The sequence below is a fragment of the Trachurus trachurus genome, assembly GCF_905171665.1.
Source record: "Trachurus trachurus genome assembly, chromosome: 17".
NCBI classification, from domain to species: domain Eukaryota; kingdom Metazoa; phylum Chordata; class Actinopteri; order Carangiformes; family Carangidae; genus Trachurus; species Trachurus trachurus.
Window position 1 is genome coordinate 32,750,112 of NC_139900.1, and position 27,996 is coordinate 32,778,107.

Here is a 27,996-nt window from a genome sequence, read left to right on the forward strand (position 1 = left end):
TGGTACGTTCAATAAAGTGTCTTTTACACAAGCTGTGTGTTCTGTTGAAATGAGTTCACGTTACTGTAAATGTTTTTTTGTTTTTTTTTTAAAGAAGGAAGTCCAAACAAGATGCCTACAATAATGAGGGTTTATTCATCTGACCTCACTCAAAACATTTAGTACAAAAGACTATAAGGGCTGCACAAGGGTTAAATTCATCGTTTACCCAACAGTTTTGCTTAACATAGTTTTTGTTAGTTTCCTCTGTCTGACCTTGCTAAACCAAACAAAAACCTCACATATATACAAAATACATGGAAAGAGTGCTGTACCTCTGTGTCCACTCTGAGAACACATGAAAGCATAGTGGACGGACGGCAGAAGAATCTTAACAATCATAAAAAAGTACAATAAATACAAACATAAATGCAGTTGTGTATTGAAAAATACACAGGGTGAAATGAAATTTGCAGGAGTAGAGAATTGTGAAAAACAACAAATTAAAAACAACACATTTGTCCCTGATTCTACTGAGCTTGTTGGTGCTGTGAAAGTTTGTGCGAAATGAGTCATTAATTTGAAATATTTCCAAACTGTATACTATATACAATGCTGACAGTGCTTTGTTTCGTCCGAAAGGACACATATAAAGAGACTCGAGGCTTTGCTCTGATTGACCTCCCCACGGGTCAAGAACAATGCTGTCCACACCTTCATGAGTTGAAGAACAAAAACAAAGAGAAACCTGTCTGTCCCTTTAGTGCTTAGTTCAGTTGGAGCTGGAGTTGGGCCTGGCTGTAGCGTTGGCTGCTGAGGGCAGGGTGACGCGCTGCTCGTCCATTCGTTTGGCCTGAGAGCGCATGATGAGGCTGAAGAAGTCCTCGTCCGGTACAGTGGGCCCTCGGACAGGTGGAGGGGGAGGGGCACAGCGCTGGTCGTCCAAACGGGACCCCTGGAAAGAGAGGATAGAAGTTTGAGATCTGGGTATGTCTCATTTGGGGAATCACATGACAATTTCTTGTGCAGGAACTGCTCCTAACACTAGAGTTGTACTCTAGACTAGTCTTGAGACCATGCTTTCAAGGTCTTGGTCTCAGTCGAGCTGGACTTTTTTTAACCGCAGATGTCTCTCCCTGTCACTTGCTCATGTAATGTAATTCAATAACTTGAAGATAATTAAAAATGTTCTACAAAAGTATCTGCTTGTGTAACCATCTGAGAAACTTGGTTGCACCAGTGTCAAAAGTGGGAAAGACTTGAGCAGATTCTGTGCTGTGTTCTTCTGTTCAATGATCCAAACTTAGTCTCAATTAAATATGGTATAGATTTTTTTTAATGAAATTATCTTTTCTTTTTAGCTGAGGAATAATGTAAATATCAAGCCATGTGATTATTATGAGTACTGGTACTGAATACAGTAATGGTCTAACTAATCAGGTACCTGGCACTTGACCAGCATGTCAAAGAAGTCGTCGTCGGGCTCAGCGTTGTCAGCGGCCAACAGGTGGTTGAGCACGGCCTGGTTGCTGTTCTGATGGACCCTGAGGCCGGGCAGACTTCCCCCCGCTGCTGACGACTCCTCCAACCGTCGGCCTGGAGCGCCTGACATGTTAGCAGACTCTGACACGGCTGCAGCGGTCGGAGAGGAGAGAGCAACAGGAGGGGTTAGTGGTTTCGGTAAGAAAAGCAGGGTTCCTACACATTTTAAATTTCCAAATTCCATACTTTTTCCAGACCCTAATTTCCGGACTTCCACTGCAAAAAACTCAAAATCTTACCAAGAATATTTGTCTTATTTCTAGTCAAAATGTCATTTCTAGTCAAAACAAATCTCATTCTACGTAAAATAAGACTCATCACATAAAAAGTAGCTTGTTTTACTTCTTTCAAGAAGATTTTCACTTGAAATAAGTAGAAAAATCCGATAGTGGAGCAAGTTTTTTCTTTCTTATTACAAGCACAAAAATCTTGCTTTCACTGGCAGATTTTTCTACTTATTTCAAGTGAAAAGAGATTAGTTTTGACTAGAAATTAGACATTTTGACAAGAAATAAGACAAATATTCTTGGAAAGATTTTGAGTTTTTGCAGTGTCTCAGTAAAAAAATTCAAATAATTTGTGACATTTGAGCCAATAGATGTGTTTCATGCTAATAAATTATGCAATTAATTTGTTTTCATTATTCCGAATTTGTATGCCATTATGTAACCAAATAATTTCCAGGAGATTGTAGCTAGGTAGCCTACAATAGCGCATACAAAATGTGAATAAGACTGAATAAGTATTAAGATAAATATATTTCCATACAATAGTTTCCATTTTCCATACTTTTCAAGACCTGGAAATGTATAAAATCAAATTCCATATTATTCCATACTTGCGTAGGAACCCTGGAAAAGGAAGTGTTACTGTGGCAATGGGAAGATTTGAGTGTTTGAATGAACAGACTCACATTTCCTGATGACTCTGGGAGGGGATTCTGGGCCACTGTTTATTGACAACCTGCTGCCCTTAGCCTGTATTGAACAGCGCTGGTCGTCCATACGGTTGCTCTGGAAACGGCTCAGCAGGTCAAAGAAGCCCTCGTCTCCGAGCATATCAGGACTGAGTCGCTAATAGGGAACGAAACAGGACAGACTTTGTTCGATGATGGCTGCAGAAGAATGAGGCGTGTGTGTGCTCATCAGTACGTCCTGTGCTCTTTACCTTCTGTGGTCCCTGCACGGGGGTCTGACTGGCGTCCAGGGTGTTGCTGGTGTCCTGGAGGACCTTAGTGGAGCTGCCCGTCTTGTACTTCTTCCCACGCAGACGGTTGATTAAGAACAGCTTGGAGGAGCTCTTAACCAGGGAGGGTTTGGACTGTTTGGTCAGGATGTCACTGTTCCACTTCTGACCCTTAAAGCAGAAGTGAGTGATATATTTGTGTTAATATAAGTCTTAAATAGTTATATCTTCCGACAGCAATCACTTCTATAGAGTGTTTGGACCGAAACACGGGTCTGTCAGTCCCTCTGCTCTGCTCTGAGCCGAGGAGAAAACATTTATCGTATCCTACAGTTTTTATCCAATGAGGAGAGAGAACGGCATGCAGGGCTGTGTGTGCAGCCAAGGAACGCCGTGAATGTGGCGACGTAGGGACGAGGACTGTTATGGTGCGTTCAAGGAAACTCGTAACTCGTGTTTTTCCGACCTGTGAAGTTGTATCAGTTTGATCTGGTACGAGTTCACCGGTCGGAAGTTACGAGTGGCCGTTATAGTGACTTTCACAGGAGAAACACGAGTGGGTTGCCTGGAACGCTACAAAGTCGTAAGTTGTGACTTGAAGCTGTAATTTACGATTTCAAAAGCCTGCCTGGAACGCAGCATTAGCGAAAACGACCGGATCGCTTACTTCTGCTTTAAATACATAGAAACAGAGAGGTTACCACGATGAAGAGTAAAAAAAAAAACTGAGAGAAAACAACGGTGGAACAGTTTGGAGAAGCAGTTCTTACATTCATCTTGTCCGGGGTGAGTTTCACCAGCTCCAGGTTCTCCATGCTGTGTCGTCTGCCCATCCTGGGCCTTGCTCCTAAAACACATGAACACTGTGAATACATGTTATACTACCAACGATGTTCAAGTTCAGAGTTGTTGTTTTTTTTTTTTTTTACCATGGATATTGTAGTCTGTATCTTTATTCTCAGAGAGGGTAGAGTTATTTGTGCAGTAGCTGAGACCCAGAACCGTCTGGAGATCAGACACGTTCATACGAGCTGTCAGCTCTCCACTCCGGTCTCCAGTCTGTTAAAAAAATAGGTATATTAAAAATAAAACATATACGCAAGAAGTTGAGCTTTACAACTAGTAAATGTTTGAGCAGTTTATTCATGTACCTCTCTGCAGATTTCCAGGTGTTTCTCAGCAAAATGCATGGCCTGGTCGTGGTTCCCCAGTGCAGTGTGAGCATTTCCCAGACTCCAGCATGCACGGCCCTCGCCAATCCTGCAGCAAAGGACATTTTTAATCCATGTACAGGAGCATACTTAAAGCAGAAGTGAGTGGTCCGGTCGTTTTCGCTAATGCTGCGTTCCAGGCAGGCTTTTGAAATCGTAAATTACAGCTTCAAGTCACAACTTACGACTTTGTAGCGTTCCAGGCAACCCACTCGTGTTTTTCCGACCTGTTTTACCGGTGAAAGTCACTATAACGGCCACTCGTAACTTCCGACCGGTGAACTCGTACCAGATCGAACTGGTACCACTTCACGGTCGGAAAAATACGAGTTTCCTTGAACGCACCATAACAGTCCTCGTCCCTACGTCACCACATTCACGGCGTTCCTTGGCTGCACACACAGCCCTGCATGCCGTTCTCTCTCCTCATTGGATAAAAACTGTAGGATACGATAAATGTTTTCTCCTCGGCTCAGAGCAGAGCAGAGGGACTGACAGACCCGTGTTTCAGTCCAAACACTCTATAGAAGTGATTGCTGTCGGAAGATATAACTATTTAAGACTTATATTAACACAAATATATCACTTACTTCTGCTTTAACACATTAATTCTTACTCTGACAGTGTGTGTGTGTGTGTGTGTGTGTGTGTGTGTGTGTGTGTGTGTACCTGTCATTGAGGTCCTGGGCTATGATGAGGTGTTTGAGGTGGTAGTCTATGGCTCTCTCATAGTCCTGGAGTAGTGTGTAGGTGTTGCCCAGACTGTAGCAGGCCTGGGCCTCCACGGCCCGATCCTTCAGCTGCCTCGCCAGCTGCAGTGTCCTCCTGGCAAACACACACACAAGCTGGGTCAACACACTGCAAGGAGGCGTTCAATATTGCCTCCGCTTCCTACATCATAGCTCTCAAAAGAGGCACCGTTTGGGGATAATATACATTGACATACACAAGACAGTTGTCTGTTTTTAAGTTTTATGTGGAGGGAAAATAATATGTATAAAATGTAATGTAATATGTATAAAATGTAAAATAATATATATAATAAATAAATAAAAATTATTATATTATTATTATTAATTCATTTAGAGAAATACATTTTAAAAAACTTTATATTTGTTTGGAGAAGACAGTATGACTTTTAAAAATCATCCTGCTACTACCTTTGTAACACTTAGTGCCAGTACGTGGTGTGATGGGTTCATAAGCCCTGTCCTACTTTTCTCATGTAGAAAATGATTTGACAAGATTAATGTGTGGGTTGTGGCTTACTTGTAATGTTCAGCTGCCATTTCAAATTCCCCCAGAAAGATAAAGGCGTTCCCCAGGTTGCAGTAAGCCCGTCTCTCTGCTGAGCGGTCACCAAACTCCTTTGCTATGAGCAGGCGCTGAAACAGAATCATTCTTCATTATCTCTCTTATTAAAGCCACTGCAATTTGAAACTTAGCTATTAATAGAAATGCCTGTCATGGATTGGGGTAAAAAAAAAGAAAAGAAAAAGATTATAAAAGATGAGATATCCAAACTGCTCCCACCTGTTCATGAGAAGCCACGGCTTTCCGAAAGTTTCCCAACAAGTAGTGTGTGTTGCCGAGGTTCCCGTAGGTCCGACCCTGGGCGGGCCGGTCCTCCAGCTCCTTTACTAATGCCAAATTTGCCCTGGAAATCCACATACAATCAAGTCAGGCAGCAGCTAACACGGCACTATAGGTACTGCATCATTATTATACTGAATATTACACCCACATAGTGAGTGACTTACTCGTAGTACTCGGCTGCCTTCCTCAGCGCAGTCATCACCTCCTCAGGGAAATCTCCAGGCTCAGCTCCGCTCCAGCAGATACTCTTCCCTTTGGCATGGTACACGTTCCCAAAGTTATACAGAGCTCGCGCCTGACCCACCTGACGCAAACCCAAGAAAAACATGTCAGTGCCTCCTGAACCCCCCTCATACACTACAGAATATTTCACTGTACACATTATCATGTTCTGTTTTAAAGTTTTATATTCTTTCTTATTGTTATCTTTCTCCTATTTTTATCCTGCATTTTATTCTATTTTGTTTTGTAAAATTGTATTGTTTGAGGCTGTTATTTTCTCTTGTTGTTTTTAATCTTCGTGCATTAGTCTCCTTGCTTTTCTTGTTTTACCTCCTATTTGTTCAGTCAAAATGTAAAGCACTTTGAACGGCATCTGTTTGCTTTGAAAGGTGCTATATAAATAAAATTTGATTGATTTGATTGATTGATATATATTTGCTGCCTCACCTTGTCAGCCATGTCCCTTGCTATGTCCAAGTGCCTCTGACAGCAAACCACAGCCTCATCAAACCGCCCCAAAACCTTTAGTGTGTTGCCAAGGTTTCCACTGGCTTTGGCTTCTCCAAGCAGGTCACCAATTGTCCTGTACAAGGCACATTACGTAAGCAAAAATAAAATAACGATCTATTAGAAAATGTACGGGAGCTGTGTTGTTGTTGGCCTGACCTGGTCAGAGTGAGGTCATGTCGGTGGAACTCCAGGGCCTTGGCGTAGTCGTGCAGGTGGAAGTAAGCATTGCCGAGCTGGCTGTATATGGCACTGAGCACCTGCAGGTCCTCCGTGCCTACCTGGATGGCAGCTTCAAAGAAGGAGACACCCGCTCTGTAGTCGCCCACCTTACAAAGCCGCTCACCCTCCAGCGCCAGCTCCAGGCAGGACACCTCCATCCTACAGCGAAGAGAAGCAAAACCAATCCAGTAGGTGTCTTGTTCATTAATGTAAAAAAAAAAATAATAATAATAAAAAAAAGTGTCTAGAATCCAAATACAGAGTGATGAAAGCTTGAGAAGCTGTAGAGAAGCAGATCTTCCCTGGCTGTGATCTACAGCCAAATGACTGGACCTCTTTCTAAGTAAAGGTTTTCAGCAGGGAATGTTTTTTATGCTACTTCCTTCCACCCACAGAGAACAATGGCTCAAACTGGGGCTTGTTTGTTATGGTAGATCTCACATCCTTTTGACATGGACTCAGAAAGTGAAGTGGGTTCTTTTTACAGTCAAATGAAGCAGAAAGTGGAGAGACGTGCCACATATAATAATTATATGTGGCACGTCTCTCCACTTTCTGCTTCATTTGACTGTAATGATGAGCATTATTAATGTTCATCATTACAGGACATTACTTACAAACATTTTCAGTTGTGACAACACAGCTTCATGTTCACAGATGCTCTGACAATCTAGAGAGCGTCCGTTCTCAAACATCATTATCTAATACAAAACAATGCAATTCAATTTACCCTAATCATATGACAATACAGCTTATGAAAACAATGAATTGATAGTAACTGAGAGTTGTTTACTTTAAAAGAAACCATACTGAAATAAAAAAGAATGACACGGATGGGTTCTTGTAGCACAGTCAAACAATATAAAAACCTGGAATATGGTTTTAGCACAAGACAACCAAATTGCAGAGTTATTAATGTGTTCAGGCATTTCAAGGCTAGATAAAAGGAGGGTCAGACAATGGCTGGCGTCTCATCTGCAGATGGATTATCTTTAGATTAAGCAGCATATTTGTGCAAAGCAGAAACTTTGTTTCTCAGGAAGCAGCATTGTTGTTCACACAAAGTCTTTTCAGTTTGTTTATCTCAAGCTTTCCCCTCGTGTGCCCAACCCAAGGTTTAGTCTGAAAATCCTAAAAGACTGACCCAGAAACACTGACGTAAAGGCACAACTTAGACCGGATTCCTCACGTGAGGTAAAAGCTCACACAGTCTATGGCGTGCAATTAAAATGACACACAAACCCACACACAGTAGCTTGTTTCACCATTCAGCTAGGCTATAATTTGCAAACAAAGGCAAACATGATCTCCTGAATAGTCGATAAACTTCATGTAATCAGCAATTTTAGGTTCAGGCTAGAAGAGCCTTTGTTTACTACTGACAACATATCATTTAGCACTATAGCTGTGGCAAACACTAGCCTACCTGCTGGCTTTTCGTGTCTTAGAACAACAACAGCAGCACATGGAACATCTGAGAGGCATCTACTGAGGTTTCCACTGGAAAACACTTCCAGGCTGCTGCTCCTTCTCTTTCTCTGAAGCATGGAGAGATTAACTCAACGTAACCTGGTGGTCTATACTGAAAGGTGATGAAGCTCTTGTCTGTTGTTCATTTAAATAGAAAAAAAAAAGTTTTATAGCCTTTCGTTCCCTATGATATCACCATTGGCCATCTGACGTCACAGAGAGATTTTAGAATCACGCGTTTGGAAAACTGTCAAGGAGACACTTGTCACAGTATTAACTTCCAATGCATGGCAGCAAGGAAACTGCTCAATCAGCATTTTCTTAGATAATCTGATTGCCTTACTCCCAAGCGCGCTCTCTCTCTCTTAACCTGGTCACCTGAGATTAGAGCTGTAGAGTGTGCATCTGACAGATTAGGGTGCTGCTGAGTGCTAAGTAGCTTTGTTAGATATGTCGGCCACAAGCAGACTTTGTGGTGTGGTATAATGAACTCAATTCTTTGAGGGCAACGCTCCAGACAGCAGTAACTATTGGAAAACAACAAACATCCTCCCACTTAGCAGATGCCCTACTGGATCCTAATAAGATGGACACGTGTGTTGAAAAACAAAGCCGGCGCTGATGAATTTTTCAGGGCTTGTTAAATATTGAAGCTGGAGGAGCTCTTTCTATGTTTAGCAGGTTGCACCTGGTGCCCGAGCTCCCTATATGAATAGTTCAACAGGTGACTGATAGCTTTTTTTTTTTTTTAAATAAACTCACCTGCCCTTGGTCAACAAACTCACACAAAACATGGTGAAATGAGAATCCCACTCATAATTTGACACGAGCCACTCTTTCTACTGTACAAATGTGTCTTAGATGAAAGAGGAGAGTCCTACCTGTAGCGGACATGAAGGGACTGGTCCTTAGTCAGCGTGCCTACCAATGAGCCACTGGTATCCATTGAAGTGCATAATATGAGGGAAAATCCCAGTTTCGTTCCAGAAAAAATGGTTGCGTTTAAAAACAACAGCCAACAAGAAAGAAAAATGAATCTTTGTTAAAGGGAGAGTCGGGGAAAGAGGAGGCGATCCAAACAAAAAGTCACTTAATGCAAAATGTCCCTCTGCTGAATGTTGACAGGGAGCAGTAACCCCACGAGTGTCGGACAGAGCCGAGTCCCGAGAGTCAGTCCACACGGCTGCTTTCGTGTACAGTGAGTTTTGCGTCACTGCCCCTCAATCTCTTGTCAGCAGCTCTCTGTGAAGAGAACACAAGATGCTGTATATGAAGCCTCATTCTGGCCGCACGGTGCCATGGCAACACCAACCAAACAGCAGCGTGCACAAGTGGGGCAGGCAGCAAAGCGAGAGAGAGAGAGAGAGAGAAGGGCGGGAATGAATGGATGGGGTCAACTCAGGCAAGCTGTCAATCTAAGATGGTGACTCAGTTCATCCAGGCTTGGGGATGGAAGCTCTAAAGGTGCGACAAGGTGAAAGAGCTACGTACGCATCATGATGTACCAGGATGTATGCAAGCGGAGAGTTGCCACTGATTTGCCCAGAAAGATGTCACTAAATTAAAAGAGAAGCGCTGACACACAACAGACATCTCTTGCAAAGGGAAAAAAAAACAGATAAGCATGTGTCTATGTGACTTCCACCAAAGGAAAGAGCAGTGATAAGCAAACTGTATGGCTCAAGTACAAGTACAAACTGTAGCTACTGTACCCATTACCTAATTTTTCCATGCAGCCACACCCAGCGGTCCCCCAACATTATCCCATAACCCCTCCCCTCTACACACACAAAATGTGAAATGGAGGCAGGCCAGTTTTTTGTAAACTGGGTTTTTTCTTTATAATAAAAAACATCTAAAAATGGCAAACAATTGATGTGTCTATTTAAAATCCTTACAGAGACAAAAGGGTATCTTTCATCACATTATTATTAAAATGACCATCACTTTGTTCTTTTTCCTTACAAATGTGCAGACCTACATATAAATCACTCATTGTTGGTTTTATTCATATCTAACCTTGTTATCTTTGCATATTCCTACTATTTAAATAGCTGTGAACATGTGACAAATTATTTGGTTGTAGGAGTTGGGCATTTGACTATCTATGTCAACGACACCCTACAACAATAAGCAGACAAGATGAGAGTAGAAAGTTACTTCTAAAGATAATTGTGACAACCGTTGCTTAATTAACATTCCAATATTATTTAAGAGACAAAACACTGTCAATAACCACAAAATCTATGAATTTAGGCCCGGTCTGCCCACATAACAAAGAATCCAGTGTGCAAAAAGTATCTTGGATTAACACCTGCAACAGGCGTGGGGGGGTGGTGCTTTAGCTCAGAGTATTAGCTCACCTCTGAGCTCATACGGCAAAAGGAGCACAAATTTTAAAAACAAGTGACAACTACTATACTGTAGTAACAAAAAAATGTTTGACATCATGCAACATGTTAATTCATACCCAAGCAGTGAATATATGACTAAACCTAAGAAGACATTTTAAGAGGGGCTTGGTGGGGATACTGTAAATTTCTAGAGACTTATCTTTTAAAGGGATAGTTCAACATTTTGGCAAATTGGCCCATTGTCATAATCGCTATAGTCATAGCAGTAGGTTCGTTACCTTTATTTGTCGGTGTAAGCTATTTTTAGAACGGAGGAGCGGAGCGGCAGGCTGTTCAGAGCTACACTATGGAGGCTAATGGAATTTCTTGGTTTCCCTCATCAAACTCATCAAATACAAAATCCCAAAACTCCAAAACGCTTTCGTGGACAAGTTGTGACCTGCACATTCACCACGCTATGAGATAATAATGGAACGTTACGAAATGGAGCCGTTTTCGAGGTAAATACAGAGTCTGCTTGCTGAAAAACTGTCCCTGAACGCAACGCGCATCAGCGGTTTTGCATGAATTTACCTCTAAAACAACTCTGTCTCGTAACGTTCTATTATTATCTCATAGCGTGGTGATTGTGCAGCTCACAACTTGTCCACGAAAGCGTTTTGGAGTTTTGGGATTTTGTATTTGATGAGTTTGATGAGGGAAACCAAGAAATTCCATTAGCCTCCATAGTGTAGCTCTGAACAGCCTGCCGCTCCGCTCCTCCGTTCTAAAAATAGCTTACACCGACAAATAAAGGTAACGAACCTACTGCTATGACTATAGGGATTATGGCAATGGGCCAATTTGCCAAAATGTTGAACTATCCCTTTAACTCTGGCCAATGGCTCTGGCCATTTATGCTAAGTAGGTGTGTCTAAACAAAAAGAAATGGCATCAGAGTCAAATTTTCTTTTTGCCCAGCCTGTTAGTCCTGTTGCTTGTTAAATGTCACAGCTCACGGCTATGTAACTGTATGTAGTACATGTTCCTGCAGATTATTATAATCACCAATTTGTGCCAGTTAACGTGCAGCCTTTTCCATCCCTGTATGCCAGCTGGGCGTGTTTCTGAGAGACCTGCCCTACTGGCGGAGCTGCACTAAAGAGTGTGTGATGGTGAAATATAATGACTGCGTCACAGGAGGTAATCACCGTCTCTTTTTGGAGTCACAAACAGGACATGATTCTACCTTGAACACACAATACATACAGTATGATCTATTTTCTTTACCCTTACAAACCACTCGTGCACTAAAATAACTGCCTCTGACCACACAGTCTTTTTATGGAAACAACACTCAGAAGCACACCATGAGCCAGCAAAATCCTGTACCAAAACAAAAAAGAAAAAGCTAAATCAGCACTGGGATACTGACCGGTAATTCTTCCACACAGGAACAGGAAATCTGGGAAGCCTGCAGGACAAAGTAAAGTGAGCATTAATAGGTTTACGTCTAAGATTAACTGGTGTTGCAGTATTTGTATGAACCTTTGTATAATTTTCCCTACATCACTGACAAAACAATAAACTCAGAGTAAATGCTTGAAGATTTAGTGCCCCACTCCAAATGACATGCTGCTGCTCAGTTGTCCGTTTATGAGTATACCTTCCTAAAAAGAAAATGTACCTAATAAACCACAGTGACTTAGGGTAAACTAAATATTAGAAAACCAGTATGATCATGAATTTAAATCAAGCCCTTTACAAAAGATTTTAATAAAAAGGACTAGAGTATTAGACACTTGAATGTACCCACTAGACTGTGCATAAGTATATGCCACATACTAAAGGTTTAGGTGCTTAGTGTGACTGTTTATGCATAAACTATACATACTACTATACTACTACACTACATATATATGATATATAAACTATATGAGTGCATGTATATGAAGTTGTCAAAAGATAAAATGCAAATCAGTGTTATACTATTCATTTAAAGCAATACTTACCTTTCTGGAACTTTTGCACATTTCTTTGTCTAAGTTAAAATGCTATTAATAATCTGATGATACATTAAAATGTAAGAGAAACCCAACAGGGTTAAAAACTCATCATTTTTTCATTCTCATATAATTCTGAGAAAAGTCTGACCAATAATATTATTCGGTCCGATTAATAAGATTTGACGAGCGACCGAACCTACTTAATATGTAATCACTTTGTGCACCCCTCTCCTCCTCTCCCCCCTCCCGACCAGGAAGAACGCTTATTGACAGAGCAGTAGCAGGACACAGAGAGCAGAGGAGACTAGAGTCACAACACACTAGAAAGAAGGTTTTTGGAAATAAATCGTTTTTTTATAAGACCAATAACTGCAGCCGCAGCTGGTCGCGGAGTTTCATGTCTGATATTGTAACGTTGATAGTGATCAGCCCCGAGTGATACGTAAACACAGGAAGTCACATGTGTCTATAAAGCATCCAGTGCTAACGGCTAGCGGGCTAGGCTACTGTTAGCTCCCTTAGCTCTGTGAGTTCTCAACGGTCCGGACCCGGTTGAACTCCGGACCGGCGCGGCTCGACTCGGCTCGGTCTGGATTTATTTTCGGCCTGAACCAGCGCATCAGGTGGCGCTGGTCCGGCCGCCAGCCCGGCTCGTTGAGAACTGTAATCTGTAACAATCACTTCCCCTGCGTCTCCAGTAGCAGTAGGCTAACAACAGTTTATTATAAAACTCATCAGTCATCATCACTGAGTCCGTTTATACGGTTTAAAACTCCGGTGTTGTGTTTGTTTGTGTTGTTCCCGTTTCACTCGCGTTCCTGTTCTGTTTACCGTTGCCATGCCAACGCATGCAGCAGGGAGGGAGGGGGCTCGTGGAGGTGCAGGAGGAGGGAGAGGTGGGTGGGACTTGTGAGGGAGGTGGAGCTGTTGATTTTCAAATGTTTGTGCTGTGCTGAGTGAAATGCCAGATCGGTAAGTATTGCTTTAATTGCCTGTATTGCACAGAAACCAATCATATCATGGGCATGTTTAGATCATCTCATGTGTATTGCGCAAAAAAAAAAAAAAGGTTAAGAGTGTTTAACAAGAAACACTCTCTGTACAGCGTATACAATACAGTAGGTAAGAAACATTGTATGTGATCGTGCACAAGCTGTGCCACTTCGATGTCTCTATCAACTCCATTCATGCTTTTACTCAGTGAGTAGCTGGACTTGTCAGCGTAGTGTAAACACCTGACCTTCATAATGGACACTTCTGTCTCATGTTTGTTGTGCCAAATGCGTTAATACCAACACCAGAAGGAAGCCACAGTCGTGTGAAAACAACATTTATCTGGTCACAGAATCACATCCAGCAAAGGATTAGCTAGTTAGCATGTTAGCTGCTGAACTTACGTTAGACGATCCAGTTCGAACAATGTTGACTTTTCCTCCTTTTTTCTTTAATTTCTCACAAGAGCAAAAAACATGGGTCCGTTTAAAAAAAAAGACCGTACGTATATAATTTGGAGACAAGCTGTACTATATCCTGCCTAACACTACATTATCTTTTAACTTTTCTAAAACTTGGATTTAACTTCGATGAGAAAGAGGACCCTTGTGCCTACACTAGCAGTTGTGTTTTCGACAACCAACCAATCAGGACACGGTGTTCAAATATGGCCACGCCCCGAATAACAGTCATTGGACCAATAGATTTGAATGGGAAAGGGATGACGTATTGTAATAATGATGACAAACTGTAGCTGCCCTTGCAGAGACAGTCCTTTTAATCAGAGGTTTTAACAGGAGTCTAGAGACACCTACATTACATTACTACTAAATCCTCATACTGAAGAATTAAAATCAATGAAGATTTTTCAAAAAAAGAAAGAAAGAAAGAGAAAAAAAAAAGGTTTATGAACATCCTACTTATTTTGAAAAACATCACTAAGAGTAAACTGTACTGACAAAGCAATTCATTTTGAATGTATCATAGCCTTTACATTAAGATTAAACTTTATATTTAATGTCTACTCCTTTGTTTAAATGCAGATTATGACACCATGGAACATAATCAATGTTACTGTTGTCTCTCCCATTTCTACTGCTACATGCTGAACTAAATAACATGCAGATGTAATGTAAAATTCAAAAGTAAAAATCCAACTCACTTTTAATGCTTTCTGTATTTGACTTGTATCAAAGAGCTTAAAACCATACGTTTCTGGTTCTATTATAAAGTCCAGAAATCTGAATAAACTCAGAATATAGCCCATTAACCTTCACTTTAGGATCTACTTTTCTACTCTTATTTTCTATTACTCATACTTTATTGTATCTTGATTTGTTGTCAGTGTTTTAATTGTTTTACTGTGATGATTATGCTGCTATTATGATTATTATTTTATTCAGAAATCTGAATAAACTCAGAATATAGCCCATTAACCTTCACTTTAGGATCTACTTTTTTACTCTTATTTTCTATTGTATCTTAATTTGTTGTCCGTGTTTTAATTGTTTTACTGTGATGATTATGCTGCTATTATGATTATTATTTTATTCAGAAATCTGAATAAACTCAGAATATAGCCCATTAACCTTCACTTTAGGATCTACTTTTCTACTATTATTTTCTATTACTCATACTTTATTGTATCTTGATTTGTTGTCAGTGTTTTAATTGTTTTACTGTGATGATTATGCTGCTATTATGATTATTATTTTATTCAATATGTGGTAGTGGGAGGGTTTGGCGGTCGTTACCTAGCAACCGGAACTCCGCCTGTACGATGCCACCGGCTCAGCTCCAGACGTGCAGCGCGGCCGTGTAGGCTACATTATTAATGATGCCACAGACACTAAACCTGTCCGAGAAACCATATGTCGAAAGAGAAAGAGGTAGAAAAATACTGTCGGCTACTTAGTGTCAAGATTATGTCAGGCAGGAGCCCGGCTGTGGACCGGACCGCAGTGCTGAAGGAGTCATAAACACAGTAAGTTACCATGTTACAACCTATCAGAAAGTTACAAGGTAATACAGGGAGTAGCCTACGGGAACGGTGCATAAATTGTGTTAGTTAGGTTTTGCAGTGTTGGTATATATTTTCCCAGGATATTCACACGTGGGACATAATAACCAAAACATTTAGTCAAATATACTGATGCCTAGGCTATGGGCTGCAGTCAGAATTTCCTGCTACATCATGACCTACAATTCAGAAGCAAATAGCCTACTTTGACATTTCTTTGACAGATATAGTTACTGCATTTCAAGGTAACTACTATAGGCCTACACAAATTATAATTTTCAAAACTTGGAGAAATACTCAGTCGACCACCTTACATGACTAAAATGCTGTTATTAGGTCGTTAATGCATAATAATATTTCTATTAATGACTTTTAGAGTACTGAGGGGGACAGATATGCTGCAGAATGAGTCTTTTCAACTTGAATAGATGTCAGCTCCTAATAAGATATAAAATGCAGGATTTTACCTGTTTTTATTTCTCTCACACACATTTACACAGAACAGCTCACATGGTGACTGTATGTTCTGTCCTGCCCACACAATGTATCGATTGTTTAGTAATTGGCAGCTTGGTATGTTCTGATCCAGTGTTGTTAGTTCACACAGTGTTGTTGCTAAGTGATGAACAGGTGCTTCATCCTCTTTTCTTACCGCCCCTTCATCTTATGAAAAGAAGTTGAACAGAGCGTCCATTTCTGTTGCAGACAAAATGTCCATGGAGAAAGATCCAGAGGAATCAGATGAAGACCATTAGGAACCCACTGTGCTGTGGGAGAAGAGCTTCCAGCAGAGCATCTTCGTCGACCTAAGTGAGGATGAAAGTCTCCACTTAAGTGATTTGGAGAGTTCTTTAGCTTTACATCTTTCCCAGGCAGAGTCTGCTGAGGCCTCTGAGGCCAGCATCCATTTCAGTGGTAAGTCCTAAACTGAACTAAAAAACAACAACACAGGGCCTAATACTGTCGGTGCTATAACATGTGGCAAAGTTGCCATTCATGCTTTTTTTTTTTTTTTAATTTTCAGGGAGTGCTGAGCTGTCAGCCTTGGATGACACCTCCTCAGAGTCCAGTAGTGTGACCAGTCAAAGTGAGAGAGTGGTAGAGAACAAGCACAAGAGCAGGACATTGCATGTGTCTGCCAAAAGACCAAACACCATGCAAGATGAGCCACCTTTAAAGCAGGAGGAGGAGGACACAGGTGGGAATACCAGTGATGAGGATCAGGAGGACCTACCTTATGATGGAGAACTTGGAAGCCGTTACTTCAACCAGACAGCTGGATCCCAGAGCGACACCAGCTCTGATGGCAGAGAAACTGTTCACGCAAGTCCCGATGGTCCCGGTCTGCTTGAGTTGAATACAACAGGTGGAGATGATACCAGTGAACGTTTGGCTTCTGTTGCGTTTAGTTTTGCTCAGAAACCAGCAGTTCTGTTGCAAGAGGAAACCAGCACTACACCGGAAAACCTTTTTGATGCTTCCAAGCCAGTCAAAGTTTCCCCACCACACCTTAGTCCTGCAAATATTAACCAGTTGTTGCTGCGTCACTTCTCTCGGGAAGAGTTGCTGCAGCCAGGTGGGCTGATAGAGGCAGAGACCCTGCCGGAGGTCTCCCTCCTGGAGAGCATGGATGACACTGTTTTGAGCCGGGCTCCAATTCACAACTACACAACTGTTGATATTAACCACTCAGAGAGATCTGCTTGTCACTCTGAGAACAACCAGAGTGTCTTCTCTGGCAGGAGCGATGACAAGAGTCGATCTGCGTCAAAAATATCAAGTTTAGAAGAGGAGTCCAGAAGTAAAATGGATCATGTCACCTCTGCTGCAGACAGTTTTGCATTCAGCAACACAAGTACACACTCCAAGCAGAGCAGTGGGAACAAGAGTAGTGATGCAGTGAAGCTGGAAAAGCCTGAAGAGGACAACGAGGCTCAGAAAGTCCCACTCATGCGCACCAGGTCCTTCAGCGAGCTGAAGTATGGCCAAGGCCAAGTCCATTACCCCAAGCCTGACTTCTCTAAGGTTGCCCCCAAGGTAAAAATCCCCAAAGCAACATGTGGACCTTCCAGACCTGTCCCTCAGGGCCCCAGCACCATGCACAGAGCCCAGTCCTCTCCGGGCATGTTAGATGTGATAAGCAGAGTCCTAGAGGATTCGATCCCGCCACCAGAGAAGCCTTATGTCTTCAAAGACGAGGAGAAACAGACTCCTCCAGCACTGGTGCATCACCTGCAGGTAGAAAACTGCATGAATACAGTTACACACATGTACCTACACTTTTTGGTTGGTATGATTTAATTTCCTCATGTAACAGATGTGTGACTGTTATAAAAGCGCTGACATTTAACTTGTTCCTCCTGTCTTTTTTGACTGAATATGACTGTTATAAAAGGGCTGACATTTAACTTGTTCCTCCTGTCTTTTTAGGCTGAATATGATAAACTACTAACCAAATATGCCGAGGCAGAAAACCTTATTGATCAAATGAGACTGGGAACAAATGTAAGTTGAACTGAAACACAGAAATAAAATGTGCTATAAGACAAATTTTCAAAGCAAGCCACTAATTAATTTAATTTTTTTTTCAGACTCATCCTTCCTCAGAACTCATGCTGTTTTCAGAGTGTGATGACGATCATCAGAGAAACTTAGCTCAGGGAAGCCATCTTGGATCCTTGCCTCCTCACCTTCCCCCATCAGGTTCGTCTCTGTATCTGACATCTGATATTACGACGGCTCATTGCTTTGCTTCGCTACCTGCAAATTATACAGCGAAGGACAACTGGTTTCCATAGAGACAACAGGGGTCCGGTGACATTATTGTAGTTATACAAACTTTTGGGGCACTTTAATTAAGTGGTGAACATTGACTGTAAACCAGAGAACCTAACCACCAGAAAACATTGCAGTTTTAATTTCTGTAATATATTTTCATATCTAGATTGTCATCGTAATTGTAACTATATGTATCATGTGCAATTTTTATTTTCCCATAAAACACAAAATAACAGTTCAACATAACAGGATTGCTTAAAATATTAAAGTAAAAATACTTGTGCCTGCATATTTTTGTCGCCAAGTACACTGATAATGTAAATATAGGTTAGAAAAAAAAAATCTTTTTCAGAAAACCTTGGAGAAAAAGGAGGAACGATCCCTGAGAGCAACATTAAAAAGGCCAACGTGGCTTCCACCACTCGGCCTGAAGACAGTGATGGAGAGAGAATGACAGCAGCACTGAGAGACATCATCAGCCCGTTCATGCAGCAGGCAAGTTTGAAGATGTTACCAAGCTACCGTTAAATTAAATACACACAAAAAATACATCCAAATCAAATAAGAAAACGTTCTACTCCTCAGGTGGAAGAATTCAAAGTGAGTGTGAGCGTCATGTCAGTGAGCACAGCAGAACAGCAAATGGTAAGAAACATTTACATCCTACACCTGGTAGCCTTTATGTACCAGAGTAATATTTATTTAGCTGAACTGTCTTTTTTTAAAACTGTGTTATTCCTTTGTTTTTACTTCTGGAGGCGCATAAATGTGAAACTTGACAAACTCTCTTGTCAGATGCTGAGGAGCATGATGGAGGCTCAGGACCAGCTGGAGAGGAAATACATCAGTAAGAAGGAGGAGCACAGAGCTCTGGAGATGCAGAACTACATGGGTCTCTCCAGAAACACCGGCACCTTTGACCCAAACAGGTTAAAGACACTTCACTATTGCAAATGTGTTAATAGGCCGATATCATGTTAATGCATCTTTTCATGTGTGTGTGTGTGTTGACACATGTTCAGGCTGGTGGAGGGCAACATATTTAGGATAGGGATGCACCTTGAAGACATAAAGGAGATGATCGACAAAAACGTGTGCGAGCAGATTTCTCCTCCCCACTCGTCCTCCACTCCCGTGCCCATAAAAGAGACGTTGCATGTGAAGCCCAGTCCCACATCCTTGCCTCCACCAACCCTGCATGAGGTAACCCACTCAAGAACGTGCCTACAAACTCTTCAACACTCACTTTGAATGAGATGTCACATACAGGATGTCACAACTGAAACCTTTCTGCTTCTTTACTTCTACTTTCAGCCAGGTGGCAGGTGTCTGCCTTTCTGCTGCATGATTATCTATCATGATTTGTGTGTTCTCTGAGGTCATTTTGTCTCTGGAGTAGCTCAACAATTTCCTGTTGGTGTGTTGGTGCCTTTTGGTCATATCCTCACTGTTTATCTCAAATGTGCTAAACTAACTGCGGGGTATTATTGAAGCACCTCTTTTAAACAATTATGATCATGTTGCAAACCCTCTACTTCTGTGTGTCTGTCATCTTTTCTGCCTGGCTTTTGGACTCTTAATTCTTTGGTGGAGGCCCTCCAGCTTTTTATTTTTATTTTATTTTTTTATACTCAGCATTGAGAATCTGAGTCACAACTGAGGTGAGATGTTGTGTATCCCCTCCGCTCTGCAGCCTCACTTGCTTTGCCCTCTATGTATCAGGAACTTTTAGTTGAATTCGGTATTTTCCATAAGAAAGAACTTCTCTCTTCTTTCTCTCCATCTCAAGCTCAGAGGCAAGTGTTTGATACTCAGCCAAATTAGTACCAGATGTGAATTTGTAGTGTACTTGGGTCTGTGACCAAATCCCTTGGCACCGACAAAACTTCTTAGATATTTAACTTCAATGTGCCTGCTCTGTATCCACACCCTGAACCTTCAATTGTGACAGATCCTCTCCTTGGAGGGGAAATGCCCTTGTGTGTGTGTGATAAGATTACACAAATAATCTGACCGGGTTTCATGTTTCAGGGTCCATGTGAAGGTTTTTCCACTGTGAGTTTTAAGATGGAGGAAGAAAGGGAAGAGGAAGGGGAGGAGGCCGGAGTTGGTGGATTGGAGCAAAGCAGTGAAGCCGAAACCTCTGACTCTGTCAGGAAAAATCCTGGATATGAGCACAGTCATTCACGGTACTCCAGGAACAAAACACAACTTCTTCTTTTTTTTCAATTTATAATCAATGCTCCTATCACGTTTGATAATATTTTATCCCACAATTATGATTAATGAATATCATGAGCTTTTATGTTTTGCATATACATCATCAAAGTTGAACACTGTCCGTACCATGAATCCAGTAATTAAATACTATATGCACCAGTGCTAATCTTATAAATAAAGTTTAATGTATTTACCCTTGTTGGGACACAAAATAATAAACTGTCCACTATCACTATTGTATCCCGAATTGAGTGACACTTTCTTGTGTGTATGTTCTCAAATAATAGACACGTTCTCAGGCTTCCTGTGGGCTGATCGTGTTTCAGGTTTCGGGTTTCGGGTTCCACTGTGCAGAGGGAACAGAGTGTTTGGGTCTGACTGAGTGAGCAGGTTTTCTTCTCTGCCCAGTTCCAGGAGCTGGCGAGGCTCTCTGGAGCGACTGGCCATCCAGACAGCTGTGCATGAGGAGGGCAATGAAGAGGAAAGGAGCTCTGTCTTTGTCACGTCAGAGGGGACAGATCGTAGCAACGTCTTAGCGGACCTGAGTGGAACCAGCTTGACCTCAAGAGAGAGGGAGTGGACACCTGAAAGGTCAGTGTTGTGATGTTAAAGTCTACCTGACCATACAAGGTTGATCGACTCTCTGCTGTGGTTTCTATATACTAATTAGATCTTAAAATATTTCATGGCTGATACGAGTAATCCATCCACTAATCCTGTCACAGCCTAAGTGAGGTACTTTTGGATATGTGGATATGTTGATCTAGAAAGAGAAAGCATCTCCTACAACAAGATAAATTGTTAAAATACTACTAAACTGAATTAATACAGCTCTTTTCATCTCACCCACATAGTTAGACAAATATCTGTACAATAACATTTGTCATTAACAAGCTCTAAATGTCTTTCTATATTGTTGCTGCTGCAGTTGTAGCATCACGGACAGTGTCCTTGTCCTGGAGGATGAATGTGATCTGGGTGACTGTGTGAGTCTGGCTGTGGAGGTCTCCTCTTCCCCCGATGCACCCAGACCCTCAGACTCCCTCTCAAAGCCTCCTCTCAGCACCACATGTGCATCACAGGTCAGTTTGTTTGACTATTGTTCTCTCCTCTTAACTTCAAACCTGGATGATGATTTAATGCAACAGGTTTGGAGAAGGATGCACAGGCTTCTAAATGATGATGTTGTGTTTTCTGTGAGGTGCAGAGAATTGTGAGCCCAGAGACAGACAGCGGGTTTGGGAGCTCTTACTTGAACCAATCCACCTCTGGAACGTTTCAATCAAATCTGCTCACAGGAAGGTAACCATCTAGCTAAGCACCGATTCACTGATTGATCAACAGTCACTGTCTAGAGACATCACATGGGTCCTTGTGGAATAACTCACTTTGGATCGGTCTAATTACAGTGCGCAGTCCCTTAATGGTGCTTTAAGTAGCTCTGACAGCGAGGGCTCCTGCTCCAACCTGCGGACAGCCATCCACTCAGCCTCTCTGAACAGCCAGCGGTGGGCCAGCTCCTACCCGTCTGTCCAAACGCAGTCGTGTGGTGCAGCAGCTGCAGTGGAGCTGTGGGTGGAGAGCACCACGAAGGAGCCTTCGGTCGGACTACAGGGTGAGACTTTGTCTTGCAATCACAGTGTGATTTTTCATCTCCCTAATTAAAGCAGAAGTAAGTGGTCCGGTCGTTTTCGCTAATGCTGTGTTCCAGGCAGGCTTTTGAAATCGTAAATTACAGCTTCAAGTCACAACTTACGACTTTGTAGCGTTCCAGGCAACCCACTCGTGTTTTTCCGACCTGTTTTACCGGTGAAAGTCACTATAACGGCCACTCGTAACTTCCGACCGGTGAACTCGTACCAGATCAAACTGGTACCACTTCACGGTCGGAAAAATACGAGTTTCCTTGAACGCACCATAACAGTCCTCGTCCCTACGTCGCCACATTCAAGGCGTTCCTTGGCTGCACACACAGCCCTGCATGCCGTTCTCTCTCCTCATTGGATAAAAACTGTAGGATACGATAAATGTTTTCTCTTCGGCTCAGAGCAGAGCAGAGGGACTGAGAGACCCGTGATTCAGTCCAAACACTCTATGTAAGTGATTGCTGTCGGAAGATATAACTATTTAAGACTTATATTAACACAAATATATCACTTACTTCTGCTTTAAGTTAGGTTTTTGTTTTACTGTAGCTGGTGCTTCTCCATCACTCTCTGAACAGGATCTGATTCCAGCTTGTGCGCACAGCTCCATCATCACGTGTCTGATCCAGGACTCAGCACCACCATGAACACAGAAGAGAGAGGCAACCAAGGGTATTCCTGTCCTTGTAATAGGTCAGTATATGCTAAGAGGCAACCAGTACTGGCAGCTGACTGCAGCACCCCTGCAAACTTGGCTCCAAGCGGTTGTTTTACCAGTCTACTGTAGATAAAGTTATTTATCCTCTTATATTTTTGCTAATTTATACATCTGATTATCTGTTTTTGTGTGTCCCATGCTTGTGTTTAGCGAGGCTATCCTGGCCTTGCGGTCGGAGGTGTCCCGGCTGAAGAAGGACCTGGAGGAAGGTTTAGTCCAGCTGCCTCACCTCACACAGAAAATGGACTATCTCACCTCCAAATACAGACAGGATCGTCAGGAGCGCAGGTCTAAAACCAGAACCAGGACCCAGCTAAGACCAGCCTCTATCAGGTAACCCTGATCATCCAGGACAGTGGATTGTTAGGTTGTAAATGTGTTACAATTGGAATATTATATTGACATTTATTCATTCTTACTGTAGATAACCACACAGTGAAACACTCCCGTTATTACCATTCAGACATTTCTTTTACTGTTTCCTGTAGTGAATGGAAATCAAACAGCAGACAAAATATGAGTAATCTCGTTTCCAGTCCAACAAGAATAGAGGACTGGATCTCTACAGACATGGACCCCAGTAAGAGCAAAGGTATTCCACCACTATCATAATAATACAGTCACAAGCCAGTTACTCTGGGTCTCTCTCTGAGTATGACTACATTTTGAGTTTGACCATCTCCTCCCCAGGTACAGACAGTGGTGATACAGAAGCCTCTGAAATCATGTCACAGTTCCTCAGTTCACCTGTGGGGAGCAGAAGAGGCAGCAGCTCACACCCCAGCCCTGAGTTTCAGTTTAAACATCAGGGGATACAACAGTCCGACAGAGGTCAGGGGCCACAATTAAATGTCACAGCAAAATACATCTTCATACTTCTAACAGATTGGTAATTTCTTTTATAAAATGGGTCAAATTGGACTAAATACAAAATACATTTCATAAAGGTTTTACTCCTGTAGGGACAGAAGAAAACTGCCCAGTAAAAACAGCAGGTTCGACCAGCTCCGTCTTAAAAGGCGGGGGAGCTCCTGTCAGTCACACCAAGCAAAGAGCACAGAGTAAGTTGAACAGTGTGAACAGTGAGCCTATCATAATGTTGTAAACAGGGTTGTAAATGTATGCAGTGTTGTGTATTGGTTGTATACATACTATACTGTTTACTTCTACCATCGGCAGCCTTCATGGAGAGTTTTTACTCCAAGGAGAGGTGGTCTCGTCTCTCCTCTCCATCGCTCCAGAAGCCGCTCCTCCAGGTCGGCTACGGCTCCTCCTGCAGCCTTCCTGCCAGGTAAAAAACACATCGCACATGTAACATAACTGAAAGCAGATGATACTTTCACAAATCAAGTTATTGAACTATAAAATTTTGTAAAATAGGAATTATTCTATTCCATCTGTCCTGAAATCCAGCTACAAGGTGAGGGAGTCTCTTCAGTCTACGTCCCATCACAGGAAACGATCCACACAGTCAGACACAGCACTCCTGCCCAGCAACGTGTACTTCCAGCAGACACTGTCCCCTGTCTCAGCGCCCGTAAAGACTGTCAGCAGGACAGGCAGACGCAGAGGGAGCAAGGTGACACGTCTCATCTGCTGTGACACTATAGAGATTGTTTTTTTCATACACAAGAACCTCTGTCTGCATTTCAGGAGTAAACAATCAATAATTATATATAGCCTACAAGTACTCAGCTTTTAGTCTACTTGCCAGCCCATAGGGCCCCATTGTGAACCCGGAAATGTTGAGTACCCCAAAGTTTTATGTTAGAAATATATAGTATGGGTCCCCAGTATTCAGAAACTGCCGGATGCTAACTTATTTATATTGGGCAATTAGCACAATTGACATAATTAGCATAAATTAGCATAATATGCAATTGGAGTGGTTTTAGGGGTTATTGATGATGCTGAATCCATTTCTGACATTTTCAAAATTCAAAATGGCTGTCTAAACCGGAAGTGACCAGATTTTAACCGCCAGTGGGCCGATTTTGATGGATTTCAAAATCTGGTCATCGATTTACACAGCCATTTTGAAAATGCCAGAAATGGATTCAGCATCATCAATAACCCCTAAAACCACTCCAATATTGCCCAGATCAGCCAAGTCAATTTTGTTGAAATATTGCCCATATAGGCAATTATGGTAATTTATGCTAATTATGTCAATTGTGCTAATTGCCCAATATATATAAGTTAGCATCCGGCAGTTTCTGAATACTGGGGACCCATACTATCTATTTCTAACATAAAACTTTGGGGTACTCAACATTTCCGGGTACTCATTGTTGGCAAGTAGACTATTTCTGGAAACTTTACTGCTGTTTTCTAGGAGGACGAAATGGACAGGACTCTTGACCAGGCTATTGAAGTGGCCCGCAACATGAAGAGGACCACCGAGCGCATGGCCAGGAGGCTGTCAGCTGACCTGGCCAAAGCTCAGCTCAGCAGGAAACTGCACAACATGCAGCCTCTAGGGGGCAGGAAACACCATGCATTATAACACCAGGGGTCCAGACTAGTTACAGTAAACAGTTACTAACAAGCTGCCAGTCCCTATGATAAATGATGCCTCAGGGGATTCATTTTTATTGGGTGATGAGGGAATATCTCTGGTTTTAAGTTATTTAAAGAACAAGTAAGTTACTGTTTTTGTACATGATTGTATTTTAAATTATACAAACATATGGCAAATTTATACTTGATTGGCAGCAGCCCAGGTTGAGTGTCCCTACATTTGATGTTACAGTATATCTTTTGGCCACTTCATTCTTCATCATCTTAATGTCATTCATACCAATGTGTAAAATGCTTTTTATTCACTCTTGTGGGCACTTATTAACATGCTAATTGTAGATCAATACTCTGTACTCCCTTATGTGTTTTATTGGTAACATCCATTACCGAAAACACAAAAGGAGAGACACTGTCACATTTGTGCTCTGCGGTTAGAGGGCAGCATCAGCCATACTGCACATTGTCAGCTCATCTCAACAGATGATAATAAACCTGAATGCCAGCAAAGTCTTTCCTTTTTTTTTTTAACTTTACCTACTTACAAACTATTAGCTATCCAATACACACAAGCAGCCACAGGGTAAGGAGATAACGGTAAATAAAACAAAATCTAGGTCATATTGGCAATATTACATTTCAGGAAAATCCCTCGCTGTCTTTACTTCAGATGAGTATCAACTTTTATGCTTTTAGCTAATCTGCTCATCCGATGCCTGCTGGCCTGTGGGTGCTCGTGATGCAGTGTCTTCTTACTGAGTTTCTGTTGGGCGGCTTTGTGGCCTCGCTCCTGTCGCCATCATCGCCTGCTGCTGCCGGGCTCAGTTCAGGTTTTTGTTTGTCGGGTTTTAAGTTTCCCTGTTGTTCTAAAGAGGAGTATCAGGAAAGGAGATGTGTCCAAACAACATTCCAGAGCTGTCCAGTCTGATTGTTAAAAGAGCAGGTGAAGTTCTCTATAACTTGTCGAGCATTATGTAACATGTCACACCAGCAACAATGAGGAGAGGAAAAAGTTCATTACAGTTTTTCTCCATTGGTTTGGCTCATTTCTGGACAAACCTCCAAACCACTTGGCAACAGAATTGAATTATTCATTCATTTCATCAAATTGCAAATGTCTCAGTGCGTCTTTGCAAATGATACGGATAAAGGATGATACATAAATGCCTACAGTTAGCACCATTTCCAAGTGAATCTTGTTGATGTAAACTGATTGTTGATTCTCATTCTAATGGTTGTTCTCTCCAAAACAGGTCAGCATCATTTCATTGTCATCACATGCACAATAGTCTATTCAATTGTCAAAATTAGTCAAGAACATACAGTAATACAATGAATACCATATGGCTACAGCACATATCATTTTCCTTGTTTTTGTTAATGTGTTTATGTACAGTATATTGTATACATTTTCTTTTTACTCCTATGTACGTATCTAAGTTACCTTATGTGTGTGAATACAGTTTTTCACAATTGTTACAGTAAAACATTTTATTTTACAGTTTTTCTCAATCGCTTTGGTGCTTTTCTCACATCACTCTTAACATTTGCACAACAGTTAGTGCATTTCTCAGAACAATTATTGCAAACTGCAAAACCTAGTGGATGACCTGCAAAAGCGCGTCACTTGCTCAAATGGATTGTCCATCCTTCAAAAGCAACTAAAGTACTCATGTCAATGAAACTGTCAGTGTCGTCAACATGAGAAGTCTTGACACCATCGTTTATGAACAAGATGGTCAAATGGCTTTGTCATGTTTTCATTAGGACACTTTATTCTCTAAGTGTTTTCCAATGCAAAACGTGATGATACTACCTGAAAATGCTCCAGACAGCACTATACACTACTGGTACAGCCATGTGAAAACTACAGTAAAGTTACACATTACTGTATTTAGTGGAGATACTGAATATGTATGTTTCACATTTCTACTGCATATGCTCTTTGCAATTCTGATTTGTTCACAGCGTTGTGCAAAGGAAAAATACACTACAGTCATCTACAACAAACATAAGAAACACTCTTTGGGTACAACTTTACATAAACAATGTTGCAGTACATATAGTAACTGAACCTACAGAGTACTGTAAATCATTCCTGCACATCCAGACGTTCCAGTCACATTTTCATCTACATCACTCTGTCAATTGTAGCGATTGAAACAGATTCAGTATTCCCAAAGATACAGTAATGTCATCCTTACATTGTATCTCTTTCAACCTGATGCCATTGTTTGTAATCACCATTGCACAAATGTCTTGTTCTTGTAGCAGAGTAAAAAGGGCCCAGTCTCTTCCAGCTCTGTGAGGTTGTCTTGTAATCCTATGTGATGCAGAGTAAAATTACAGTAATGTACAGTACATGTACTGCATCAACCATTATTACTGTAGTGTACAATACTGTAAAAGTGCTTCCTACTTGTAAAATGCTGTAGTACAGTACCGTACTGTAAAGATGGGACATCTTTATTGTGGTTGTTGTAATACATTACAATACAGTAAATCTGTTCTCTAGTGAAGCTGTGAGTCTAAATGTAAATGTAAAAAAGTTCTTGTCCCACTGTATCTTACAGTAAGGCCTGACACAATGACAGCAGTGCAGATTGTTTAGTGCTGAATTACTGTCCAATACCATACATACCTGTTGTTCCTTACTGTAAATGTTTGAATCATTGAATTCACAGTGCTTCTCCCAACATTTAAAATTAGTTTGACAGATTTTGAAAACTAGTTCAACAATTTTGTATGTAATGACTCAAGCAATGAAATGAGGACTATTAGTTTTTTAGGGAAAGACTATTCAGCGTTCAAAAGTATAGTTCATTTTGACT

General features: G+C 41.5%; 2 protein-coding genes across 3 annotated transcripts; one reads left to right on the plus strand and one right to left on the minus strand.

Moving 5' to 3' along the window:
- Nucleotides 1–149: 149 nt before the first annotated feature.
- On the minus strand, nt 150–13,890 carry gpsm2 (G protein signaling modulator 2). Of its 2 annotated transcripts, XM_083991148.1 has the most exons (16): nt 13,671–13,890; nt 11,703–11,741; nt 8,816–9,176; nt 6,402–6,623; nt 6,183–6,318; nt 5,678–5,817; nt 5,451–5,574; nt 5,187–5,302; nt 4,587–4,742; nt 3,858–3,966; nt 3,636–3,765; nt 3,477–3,553; nt 2,689–2,877; nt 2,435–2,594; nt 1,424–1,611; nt 150–934 (listed from the first exon to the last, which is right to left on the minus strand). In XM_083991148.1, exons 3-16 carry the CDS (start codon nt 8,878–8,880, stop codon nt 752–754), a joined length of 1,995 nt encoding a protein of 664 aa, XP_083847274.1. In that variant the 5' UTR covers nt 8,881–9,176; nt 11,703–11,741; nt 13,671–13,890; the 3' UTR covers nt 150–751. The 2 variants fall into 2 exon arrangements, with proteins under 2 accessions (XP_083847274.1, XP_083847275.1); XM_083991149.1 differs by lacking the exon at nt 8,816–9,176.
- A 2,112-nt stretch (nt 13,891–16,002) lies between these two features.
- aknad1 (AKNA domain containing 1) lies at nt 16,003–25,154 on the plus strand (the record flags this gene model as incomplete). Its single annotated transcript, XM_083991373.1, is given in 21 exon segments — nt 16,003–16,038; nt 16,042–16,201; nt 16,311–17,524; nt 17,717–17,791; nt 17,878–17,989; nt 18,417–18,559; nt 18,650–18,709; nt 18,860–18,993; nt 19,087–19,267; nt 20,096–20,253; nt 20,693–20,875; nt 21,213–21,366; nt 21,492–21,586; nt 21,694–21,899; nt 22,509–22,623; nt 22,799–22,981; nt 23,185–23,240; nt 23,339–23,479; nt 23,828–23,939; nt 24,062–24,227; nt 24,984–25,154. Coding segments are annotated over 21 exon segments (3,855 nt in total).
- Between the last annotated feature and the right edge of the window lie 2,842 nt (nt 25,155–27,996).